The following is a 12751-nucleotide window of genomic DNA, read 5'->3' as shown; positions in this document are numbered from 1 at the left end:
ACCTACTTGACGAGAATGAAAATAGAATGTCGGAACGTGCTTGTTTCATAAGCCGGAAGAGCAGGCGGCCATCGAATCAGGGTGCATTGAGATGTCCTCGTGCAATAGATCAGAGCAAATTAGATGTCAGTCAGTGAGCTCCCGGGGGGGGGAGGGCGGGGGGGCGGCCGAACAGTCTACTCTGATGCGCTCATAAATTATGTTTCCGGGAAAACTTCCCCCCCACACTTCCCCAATGAAAAAAGCGTTAATAAAAAGACGACGGCACACACGCAACATCCCGGGCCAGTCCTGACAATTGTGATGCGAGCATTCAGTCAAAGGCAGCTTAGAAGAATTGTCAACACGAGGTCCTGGAGTCGACATGCTGCGCTACGATTTTTAAACGGATGATTTGGAAAGGTGCATGTGCTGCATTGAAGCAATTAAGGAGCCTCTGAGGCCGAGCAACTAACCTTCGACCCAGCCACCTTTTGTCCTCAACCAACAGAGAAAGACAAAGATCCCCCATATAGCCTTAACAGACTGTTGGGGCAAGTGCTTTTATCAAGCACCTATGAAGGCCACCAGCCCCTCACATACTCGCATGCAAACTCCAGCATCAGCTTCGAATGACAAATCCAAGTATGGATATTTGTACAGCGGGACAAGGAGTCATCCTCTCCTGAAGTGACATCCATCCAAAGTGTCTTGGCAATCCCAGAGGGAAGCCTAAAATAATGAGGTTGCCATGACACGGCTCCCTGTCATGGTAACTTGCTGATGGCATGAGCACGTGGCTAACAGCAGGGCATCGAGCGGGATACAATGTCACAATCACGTCCGATTGGTTTACTGTCCGACAATGCCACGCCAAATCGCACCTTAGTCTCACTGCTGTTGTAAGGTGTTATAGAGATCGGAGTAACAGCAGGAGGAAGGATGCTCTTGGCGCCTGTTACCTCCGTTGCTGCCGTACGTATCTACGTTGCGCTTCGTTGGCACCCGTGCGCAGCCGAGCGTGCTAATCGGAGGTCTGAGCGGCTCTCACCGCAATCCCGGACGTAGCACTCTTCCGTGCGCGACTCGGGGCTGTGACACTCGTGCCCTCCGAGCTGGGCCTTGAGCCTGCGAGGTCGCATCGCCGTGCGGGCGCCGGCCCCGCAGGAGGCCGAGCACGATGACCACGCCGTCCACGGCCCCCACTCGCAGTCCTCTGTCGGGGTCGGCGGGGCAGGGGGGGGGCGGTAGCGGGGAGGAACCACGGTGAGGCTTTCGGATGAACCACGCCGGCTCTTAGTTGTCCACGACAGAAACAGAAATGGGCTTGGTCTCCCTCTTGTCTCTCTCCCTCTCTTAGTACAACAAAAAATATTATCACTCAAATTAGATTAAAAGATGACGCTTACAGCCCTGAAATAATGGTAGAAATTCCATATTATTATGGCGGTGGTGAGTATCCCCATAGGACAAACCAATGATAACCTCCCCACAAAGTGGTACTTACATATTTGATCGACCCAGGACTGATAATGGGTTGAGTTAACCCTCAAGTTTGAACTCACAGCCGTTGAACTTCTTTTTCACCGTACGTAGCCAACCATGCAAATCAGAGGTGTTGGGGAAGGACAAACTGCTTGTGCATAGTGGGACCTAACCAAGCGCTATCCAGGTTTAAACCTGCTTAGCTTCCGAGATCTGATGGAATCTGGTGGCAAGATGTTAACGCACCACCACTCGGATTTGCTCTCCAACACACCGGTGTGCTGAAGTAGTAACGAATTTTCCACGTTCTGTTTACGTGACAAACCTTACTAATTGGCTGTGTCGGGTGGTGGCGGGTTTAACGACACATTTATATTTACGCGATCTAACCCACAAAAATAGAACCTATATTATGGATGATGTTGGTCGCGAAAGCCTACGGGTTAAACCTCACCTCTCTCCACTTCCCAGTCCCCGTTTGGCAGATAAGCTAATGAGAATAACAGACCCCAATCGTCCTTTGTTTTTAGATCTTTAGATTCGTTTTACATTGATTTCTTGTAAAGTTCTGCAGAACTAATACAGCTGCACGATGAAGGTAGCTTAGTGTGTATCACTTAGTTGAAATAATGCATTGCATAAAGCACGTTTGTGGATATTTAATATCCTAGGTTATGTAGGCCATGATGTGTGCTTCTGACAATTAGCTGATAAGGAATTGACTGTAAATTGCAAATCCACTTAATTCGTAAGTAACTGAAATAATAATAATTCCTATTAATGCATGATGGTGGCTCTTAGACTGCAGACTTGGCTTTGCCTGTTACACGTCTATTTTCATTCCCCGGCATACATTTTTCACAATTGATTTTGTGCAGCATTGTAAGTGGTACCAAAGTGAAACTGGGAGAGAAAAAAAAATGTCATTCTCACATACAAAGGCCGTGTCTATTTCTCATCTCATAATTAAAATGAAGAGACCTACCAGACCATGGTTATGCAAGTCCTTACCCTCGCAGTTGAAGGAGGTGCAGTGAAAGGCGCCGTCGATGCAAGTGCTTCGCAAAAACATTAAAGAGAAACAAAGAAAAAAGCCACGCTTGAACAAAGATCCCAAACACACTGTGCACACATGACTAACGAAAGCTCTTACGAGAAGCATTTCATTTCCATTCTCACTGTGGGTCAGGGTTCTAATTTAATGGAATTCAAAGAGAGAATTGGGAACGGGAACGGGGTGATCTGCACTAGCCACGGCTGCGAGCACGGAGCGATGAGTCCTCATTGGTCAAATGGAATCGCACGTGGTCCAAAGTGTGTGACTTCCAATGACTGCAAGATTATCCTCGAGAAGCGATGATCTTGGTTGTGCCGATTACAACTTAGTTCGTTGTTAATGATGTTGTCCGTCTGATGATGTTCACGAAGTTGACTTTCAAATCCACCACTCTGTCATAGCACAAACAGCGAGGCAAATATGCTTGCTGTCTTTATTAAACGGGAAGCAATATTTATAATCATCATATCAACAAACGAGGCATTTCGAATGCAAGTTTAAATTCTGAATACCTTAAATGGTTGGAAAATTTACATATACTACAAATACAATGCATATATAAAAAACAATCCGTAAGGTAGATAAAGAATACATGTTTATAATTGGACAGTGATTGACCCATGAATAAGATCAGTTGTTTAAGAGATAGACATTTTATTTTCCTCTTAGTGACCCAACCCAAATCTTACTTTTATGTTTACTAACCTGTTATTTATTTTATAAGATCACAGAATGAGCAACATTTAAATTTAAACAAAAACACAAAAGTCTCTCCATATAAAAATTAGCATGGGGCAGTGGTCATCTTTGGCTCTTTTGGCCGTTCTGAGCTTAGGGGCAGAAGCTATACATTTGTAGAGTCCTCTACACATTACTCTGAAAGGGGGCCGTGGCTTCTTGGCATAACCACGCTTAAATTCCCACAAAGCCTTCATTTTACTTGACCCCAGATATAAGATGGGCTGAGCCGACCCCTGATACCCTGGCGTTCACCAAAGTGGAATTCCGTAAACAATGATGAGCAAGATCAGGAGCCACACAACAACAACCGCCTTCTTGGTTCTTTCGGTAAAGTCACGTAGACCTGTTCTCCACCTGAGGACGGCTGCTTGCGTTGTGGCCGAAACGTCGTGAGAATAATTTTAGTATGTTCAATAAAAAATTGTATTATTTTATTATTTCCATTCTACGTGACTTTACCGAAAGAACCAAGAAGATGAATCCCTGCAAGTCACGAAAGCTTTAAATCGAAAACAACAACAACCATTCGCCACGAAGTGGCGGTGACATCTCCACGGCGCTTGTGCCAGGCTAGGTGCCCTTTAAGGCCGCGTGAAGTGTCGAACTCCCGCTGGCAGAAATCCACAGGACAGACCCAAGAGGTGCCATGGGTTGACTGACTGAACTGACTGGCAGATGCACCACATGTGCCCCCGAATGTGCCAACTCGCATGCACGCGCACACACACACACATACACACCAGTTGTTGCACTCCTGTGCGAGGACGGTGCCCGGCTGGTACTCAACACTGTCACTGTGGGGGGGCTGGGCCCCCCAGCGGGCGGCCGCACCAAGCGCACAGCGGCACTCAGAGGGTGCCACACACACGCCGTCCTGCAGCACCTAAGACGGGCGGTGGCAGTGGAGTGGTGCACACGCGTACATATTCATTGACGTGTGAGCACAAATAAAGACAAAGAGCCCCCCCCCCGTGTAGCTTTAACCTTACTGTTGGGGCAAGTGCTGTGAGCGAGTAGCTAAGAAGGCCGGATCGGCACACGAGGGCGTGGTGTGGCCAGTCACCGAACCAAACTGTCGAAGTCTTCATACTCATGTTCATCCTGACCTCTCTGCTATTAAGGCCCATGTCCGTCACGGTACCAGGGTCAATTTAAACATCTCAGAAACGTTACCAAACTCAGAGCGTGTCACTCCGGAAATTTGCCTCGCATTGGGTTTGATGCGAGTCCCATCATCATTATCATCGTGTCTAACATCTTGATCACCCAATGCTGATATTGTCGTAACTCGATTTTGTTATTCTAATTAAATGGGCTTTCTAAGCATTCGGACTTTTACTAATCCCTGCGATATTTATAATCCCGCAGCTCAGCTCAGCCAGCAAAACGCCGTCGGTTAGAGTTCCTGCCGAGCACGTGGATGCACCCAGTTGACCTCTCGCTTAGCACCCGTACAGCTAGGCCTGAATCCTGGGTCACCGTGCCACCTCTGCCGTCTATCGGTAATAATAATCAAATTTAAAACCACTCCAAGGCAGTTTAAAGTACTCACGTCCTTCAGACATATTTCATTCCGCGTGAAACTGTCAGTTATGGCAATTCACCCAAGTGTCGCATTATACCACTGACGACGCACACGGGTCTCTGCTCAAAAACTGTGCACAGATTGAACATTCTTTAAGTGCCACATTTTGAGGTGGTCGTGTGGGTCAGAGGACAAGAGTACTGAGCGAGCATCACTGAGACCCTGGGTTTCAATCCAGACAGCTGCCTGTGATTAAACTGGGTTCTCACGTGCAATGAATTCATAGTTATCAAGCCTGGTCATCAATGACTGTACAAAACACCCATGTGCTATGCAGAAGGGCCATTTCATATTAGGATAGTGTTATTACGGCAGTGTTAACACCCTAAACGATTTTTTAAGGGCGCTTTATAAATTCTAATTATTATTGACGTATGTGTCCAGTTGTTGTTATATTCAGTTTGGTTCTGTTCTGTACTTAATTTGGCTAAATTCCAGCAGTGATAATGAAATATATCAGTTAAGACTTTCAAGCAACGAGCATTCGTCTCTGCATCAGGAAAGGTGGGGAAGTGCTGCCTGCTACCGTGTGGACCAGAGGTCACTGGGAGGGATCTGGGAATTGGTTCTGTGATATCCGCTTCCACGGGCCATTCTCTAACACGATGAATTGCATTGCTCTGCGAGAGTTCTGAATATAGATGCTTCATCTCATGGCGTGACGATACCGATAGCGCCTTCAACTACACAAACTCTGTCTCTATGTCTCCTTAAGTGCTCTCGTTGTCGCTGGTAGACATCTACGTGAACATTTAGCTCTTGAACATATTTCTTTTGCAAGAATAGAATATCGCTCGCAACAGACAGGAGCAACTTGTACGGGGACAAAAAATATATAAATATTTTTGAACACACCACATTTCGTAGCCTGCCTGAAAACAAAGATGTATTTGTGTGCGACAAAAGCTGCACTTGAGGATGGTTGCATAACATCGGTGCAAATTAACAAAAGCTCTGTCACCGGCACCAGGACAGCCACGGTTATTTTTAAAAGCATTCGGCAGCACGAGAGAATGAGTGTCCAGAGTCCAAACGGACTCGTGCCGATGCAAGTCATTTTGACGTTACGGGCCGTGGGCCACCAGTTAACGAGGACACGCTGAGCCGGTAATTCGCAAGGTGAGGGCTGTGACTGAGCATGTCTGCACCTCCCAGGGGGGAAATGATGAAGTTGGCGGAAAAGATTCAGATGTGAACACACAGGGACAATGGATATGCATAACGCATACATAAAACACGGGGAAGTATTCTTAATATGAATCCCAGCCCCTTAAAACGGTCTCTAAACAAATCCTGGTTGCTGTTTGACGTTTTAGGCAAGGTTGTTTAATTTGAATGCTACCGTGCCGCAAGATCACCATTTCACGCAAAAAAACAGCATTACAAAGCTCCCGTGTGCAAAAGGCGCTACACGTAAGATAAACTCACCGCGATCATGAAGACAAATGATGATGATGACGATAATGGTGAAAATGATAATGCTGGTGATGCTGATCTTGATAGTGATGATGTAACATCCCCCGCTAAGACGTGAATTAATCGATTAATATCAGTTCTCAAGCTCAACATGCGTGCACACTGAGTCTCGTGCGCATGAGCGAGTGCGTTTCGAATCGTCTACGCTGCACGCAAACGGGGCCGAGCGGACCCTGCAGCCAAGGGCGGCCGTCGTTAAACTCATTGTAAAAAAATAATCAGCCAATCGATTCCGGAATCGAACCGTGACCTTGAATCGCAAGGAGTCATCAAAATATGGTGGAGGGGGGGGGGGTGAATCATTATGCCTCTGCACGGCGGGGGGGGGGGGGGAAGGTTTGCGAGGTCCGAGTTGTACGGAGTAACCTTGCCACGTGGACAGGCACAGCCGGGCTGGCAGGGCTCGCGGACGCACTCCGTGCCCTGGTGCAGGTCCGAGCACGCGCGCGGGCACAGGTTAGCGCAGTCGATGTACACCTGGCCGGGTGTGCAATCTGTAAAACAGGTAAAAGTGCAGCTCTGCAGTCGCCTGCTCGCGCCACGGCTGGCGGAAGGGCCTCTCCCACTGGAGGGCATTTTTGGAACAGCTGGGAGTAAGCGGCACTTCAAAACCCACCGCATCAACCATGGGTTCACCCATTAACACCGCTCGTGAAGGCGCAATCGCTCGCTCATGCCACTGCTGGTGGAAGGGGCCTCCACTAAAGTGAGCTCAAGACAGCCCCCTCTAGCTGGTATTTTGGCCTGCTCTTCCACGCTGGCAAGATTAGCACAGTTGGCTACGTACGGCGCGAAAAAAGTTCAACATACAAGATATCTTGCCAATCGACCGCACACATTCTTGCTTCTGGGTGGACAGAGGTGGCAGCAAGGGGGATTTTGAGAAAATATGGGCGCCGCGGTGGCGAGATGTTAACTACCTCGCCTGGTATACAGGAGAACGTGGGTTCGATCCCAACTCTGACGCCTGTATATTTAGAGTTTGCACGTTCTCCCGTGTTTGTGTGGATTTTTCTCCGGGTCCCTCGGTTTTTTCCACCACATTTAGAATCTCAATTTCCACATGATAAGCTACTTCAATGGGGCTATCATTTGTGGCCAGGTGGATTCTGAAAAAGAGCTACTTAGCTCAGTGGGCCTTACCTGGCGAAAATAAAAAAAACAGTTTAGTTTAATAGTTGACTTTAACTTGCCCCCATTGTTTTAACTGCCGTGCCGGGAGATGGAGTCGAACCCACGACCTCCGGATTGCGAGATCCAGTGTGATAAACATTACACCACTAGTGGAAGCATCCCCGGGAAAGAAAAAAGCACACTGGGGTAGATCTTGCCACGAGCCACATTCTCATGCGTGCAGCAAGCAGCAAGCGCCAGCAGCCCATTTGCTGAGGCAGCAATCACACGAAGCTCCACCACTTGGCTGACTAAGCATCCTTAACAAAAGGAACAAAATGAACAATGCAATTATCGGAAAACAAACTGAAACTGCAGCGTGTGCTGAAAAGCAATATTAAGTGTAAGAAGAATCTGCATGAGTAGGTAGTTTTAATTGTATGGCACTGAATGAGCACTCAAAGTGCCTTGTGATATACAATGTTAACAACCTTCAGCATCATCAAGATGCTAAATAACATTCATGATGTACTAAAAACAATGTGTAACATCCATATCCTTGCACATTGCTTATAATTAGGAAATGGCATACTTGAAACTCACAACATGTTGAGGAAATGACTCAAGTTGTCTCGGTACAAGAATCAAGTTTCAGGTTTACTTTGTTCAACTGGGTCAGAACTCAAGAGAGACAAAGAGAGATTCTCCATTGGGTCATAATATTGGAGCAAAAGACAGAGTGAGATGGCCAGGTGACCCCCCTGTTCTCATATCTGGGATTTACGGACCTGCGATTACACCAAATAGTGCAGCGAGCTCATAGCATGAGAATGGTAACCAATGATATCGTGGTACATCTGGTTTATCATTGAATTAATAACATTAAGTATTTCTATACTCTTTGGTTCTTTCGGTAAAGTCACGTAGGTATCAAACGAAATAAATCACGACGTTTCGATCGCAACACAAGCGAACTGCTGACATCGGAGTTCCTATGTCAGCAGTTGTCCTGCTGTATCTGTTCCACCTGATGACAGTCGCTTGTGTTGCGCCCGAAACGCCGTGATTTATTTTATTTTATATCTACGTGACTTTACCGAAAGAACCAAAGGGTATGGATTCCTGCGGTCACGAAAGCTTCAAATCAAGATTAAGTATTTCTGTTTCATTCCCGTGCAATGAATGAACACACTTGCTGGAGATTAGAATGGAGCATCACCGAGTATAGATCAGAGGCCTGTTGAGTTCAGTCAATTCATTGTCTATCATGTGATGTCTTATTCTGGAGGTCGTTCTTGGGCACTATGTGATATTATAGTGAGTCCCAAAAGGAAACGTATTCATCTCTTGGCATGACAATAATATGATAAAATTGAGGGGGAGCGGTGCTACGGTGGTTAGTGCATTGCACTATGAACCTGTCCATAGCTGACATCAGTTGCAAATGATACCTGAGCTTGTCCTGGGTCTCCTCTTGACCAGCATGAAGTACAAAGAAGCCCCATAACTGAACAGTGGCGTGAGAAGGCCTTCCTTCAGCGAGCAAGTGGTTTTGACGAAGTGCTGTACATTAAATAATTGACGATTTTACAACCAAAAAGGAGGAATTACAGACACAGACTGGCAAAGAAGCACCTGCCCAGTGGCGCAAATATCGAGTGCGTAGACGGTGGTAAATGCACGGGGGTTGACGGGCCAGAGGGGCCCAGGCCCCGGGCTACAAAGAGGGGCCACATGCTTCCGCCGCCGCATCATGTGCCTCACCATCGCTGCAGTTGTAGTTGTTGCAGGATCTCTGGGCCACGAGCGGCTCGGGGCATTCGGCGCCTCCGAAGGCGGCGGCGGTGACGACGCTGCGATTGCGCAACGACACCCCTCCTCCGCAGGACGCGCTGCAGGAGCTCCACGCGGCCCAGTCTCCCAGGACGCAATCCGCTGATTGGCACGGGAAGGCACGGAAGCGACGGCGCGCGGGCTCAGCACGGCGCGGGATGAGGACACCTGGCTGTGCGCCGCCACTGGCAGAGGGCTCAAGAAGTCACGTGGTACGTGGGGGAGATATGGCCCCGCCATGATAATGTGGAATTGTCACTGCTCGCCGAATTCTGCAAGACGAGGGTGAGCACGCACCACTTCGAAGTGGGATTCAGTTTTGTGCTGTTAGGTCAATTCATTTAAAATGTGAATTGGACATATGGCGGTATGTTAAACATATATTCAAAATATGTAATACTAAGGATTTGCATTCATTTGGTGCTTACATGGAAGTGCATCTCGAAGCACCTTGCAAAATTCAAACTGGAAAATACAACGTCACCAGGGCAATTACACTAGAAGAGATATCGGGAGAAAAAGAAAACAAAGAGACAAAGAACAAAGGGTGAAGGACATCACAGGCTCGGGGATGAAAAAAACTATAAAAGCGACGGTCCTCTGCATGCACACAAAAGAGAGACAGCCACTCAGAATCCCAGCATCAGCAGAATCCGCGGGAACGTTCGGCAACACAACAGGCACACCACTCAATCACACGCATTCACTACTACCCTGGTACCCCATCCAATCACAAAGATTCCATCCATGCCCACCAATCCCCAACCCGCACTGCCGCCGCGTTACAGCCTCGACAAGGCCCCAGCACAGTCAATACGTTCTACACCCTGAGGAGAGGAACACCACAAAGTGCCCAGAGAAAACACATGGATACCAAGGGGATAACCATTCAAACCGTGCAAATATACGTCACAGACCTACTTGCTCTTGAGTCTTCACACAGGCACCTTCTGGTCCTGGAGTGGTTCTATTACCACCCAGTGTGCTATCACCACACTCCGGGCATCTCTGCGTGAAGCATCAACCACCGTCTCCGTGAAGCGCGATTACGGGCATGGGCTGCCCACAAGACATTCTGAATCAATGGTGAAGGCACTACTGAAGTCTACTTATTGGCCGCTTAAATTTATACAAATATTCATACAATTGCACTTACGGAGTGTCTAACTGCAACCACGTCCCTGCCATTGCAGAGCCGCCAATTAACGATTTCACCCGGAAATCCCTCGAGACGGAACATCTCATTAGCAAGGGTGTCCAGGACACAACACGAATCGGCATATCCGCGCAACAGCCGCCCTCATTACACGCGCCACTGGTTGGACGTAAAACCTGTTACGGATGTACAAGTCCAACAATTTGAGCACCGGCAAGTGCACAATGACGGTTCACTCCAGGGGGTTCACCGCGCGGTGTTGAGACGGCGAGAGCTGATCCGTCTCGGTGGAGAAATCATTGTATTCTGGTGGCCTTGGTTGCACCGTGACCTTGTCACGGGCGCGCCGCGTGCGCGTGTGCGTGACCCCAACCGGTCAGTTAAAGGCTACACAGGCGATATTTGTCTCCCCCCTGCCGCGACTGATCGCCGTCCCCCTTACCTCGGCATGGCTGGGGGCTGCACGCCTCGCTCTGCTGGGGCTCCCCGGGACACGCGTGCGGGGCGGACGTGTCGGGGCAGTCGCGGTGCCGCACGCGCGTGCCTCCACCGCAGCTGCGTGAGCACTCGCCCCACGCGGACCAGGGCCCCAACTCCGGGCACACGCGCTCCGTGCACACGAACGTGCCCTTGACGCACACGCTGCAGCGGGCAGCCACGCAAAAACACAAAGACAAAGATCCCATAGTGTAGCCTGTAACAGACTGTAGGGGCAAGCGCTGTTAGCGAGCACCTACGAAGGCCGGTACGGCACACGAGGGGGTGGGTGGCCAGCACCATGCCCGGCCGCCTTTGTCTCCCCAGTGGTGATGTTTAGTACTCGTTTGAGGCTGAGTCGACCGAGGGGGAGGCCCAGGACCGGTTCAGATAATTGTCACTTGTATTGGCCATGAGGTTCGTAGCGTGGAGTGCTATACACACACGCACACGTAGGTTACGTCGTTCAGCATGGGATCAGTTTTTTTTCATCGTTTCCCCACCCCTCTTTCTCTCCTGCTGTGAAAACCAATACCTGGACAATTTTCAGCGTGCTTTCCTATTGCTCGTGTTCAAACGAACCTGGAGCAATGGTCATCATTGTCATCATCTCCCTTGGAAACTCAGCAGCCATTGGTGGATATTTCTGGTGGCTGTCTTTCCTGCGCACAGTGCGCGCGTGGCTTCGTGGTTACAGCACATATCCCACAATTATAAGGTCAACAAGTTTGACCTGGGGGATCTGCTCATTAATTTGTTGCTGAAAAACGAGGAAAATTTTGGGGGATGTTGCCCAGGGGTTGTCCTCTGGAGCACGATGGCTCCTACCGGAGGAATGTGGAACTTCCACCATGGAGACAATTGCTGCCCCATTGTTGCACAACTGGAATGATAATTGCATGACTTAATTCTAACGTGTTGTTCCAACAATTGCACCGCATTGTACCAACAATTGCACCGTTCCAATCGTTCTGCAGTAGTTGCATATTTTAAGTACTTTTTAGAAGAAGAAAAATCCCAAAAATAAATGTTTGGTGAATTAAAAAAATCTACGACAAGTCCTTGTTGTCTGACGATTTTTGAGAACTGAATGTGTACCTGGGTTTTCAACGTTTTGCACTGTTAACCTGTGGCCAAATTAAAACCTAATTCGAGAGCTGATGACCTGGAAATAGTATCTTTAACCACTGCAATCATTGGCTTTCATGAGGGTGTGGAATTTCATTTTCTGTCACATTAAACATGACACTAACCGCTATTTTGAATTATTTCGCAATAACTAGTTTAATGGTAAAAACAATTTAATTTAACCCTGAATTTTCACTCAGATTTTATTATTGTCATTCCCTTACCAATTACACATTTTTGTTTCACGAAAAAAAACTGTAACCGTACACATATTGCAAATTGGATGAAGGCATCTCCAGGCAATGTAGGGTCATGGGAAATTGCTTCACCATATTTCACCACGCTGGTCATTGAGAGTCGGTGAAGGGGTGGCACAGGGACCAGTTCAGACATCACTCACCACTGATATTAGCCGTGGCCAGGCATCAAACTCAAGTTGACAAATTTGTGGTGCAGTTCGCAAACCATCGCATGACGAAACCCTCCCATTTTGTGGGCATAATCAGTACCAGTTAGTACTTCTCATTATTTGAACACACTATCTGACGATGCTGCATTTTCATTCAGACTGGATGCACGCACACACACACAGTGTTTAAAAAATATACCCGGGCAGTCTGCGAAGTATCCCCTGCACCATGAATGATTAACAAAATGACAACTTGGTAAAAAATTCAGGGCTGAGCAGAAACACGCGGCTGGTGCCCAACGGGAACTTGAC

General features: G+C 48.0%; 1 protein-coding gene across 1 annotated transcript in view; it reads right to left on the bottom strand.

Annotated features, from left to right (window-relative positions):
• Window positions 1–12751, bottom strand: part of LOC133345274 (SCO-spondin-like) — a 178995-nt gene that overhangs the window by 19692 nt on the left and 146552 nt on the right. The window contains 6 exon segments of the mRNA XM_061555889.1: window positions 1031–1195; window positions 2476–2522; window positions 4003–4145; window positions 6690–6817; window positions 9201–9371; window positions 10868–11067. Coding sequence (XP_061411873.1) covers window positions 1031–1195; window positions 2476–2522; window positions 4003–4145; window positions 6690–6817; window positions 9201–9371; window positions 10868–11067 — 854 coding nt within the window.

This window comes from Lethenteron reissneri, chromosome 21, assembly GCF_015708825.2.
Source record: "Lethenteron reissneri isolate LAM-NWPU_2019-01 chromosome 21, ASM1570882v1, whole genome shotgun sequence".
NCBI lineage: Eukaryota > Metazoa > Chordata > Hyperoartia > Petromyzontiformes > Petromyzontidae > Lethenteron > Lethenteron reissneri.
Note: the sequence above shows the minus strand (reverse complement) of the source record. Positions and strands in the feature narration are given on the sequence as shown.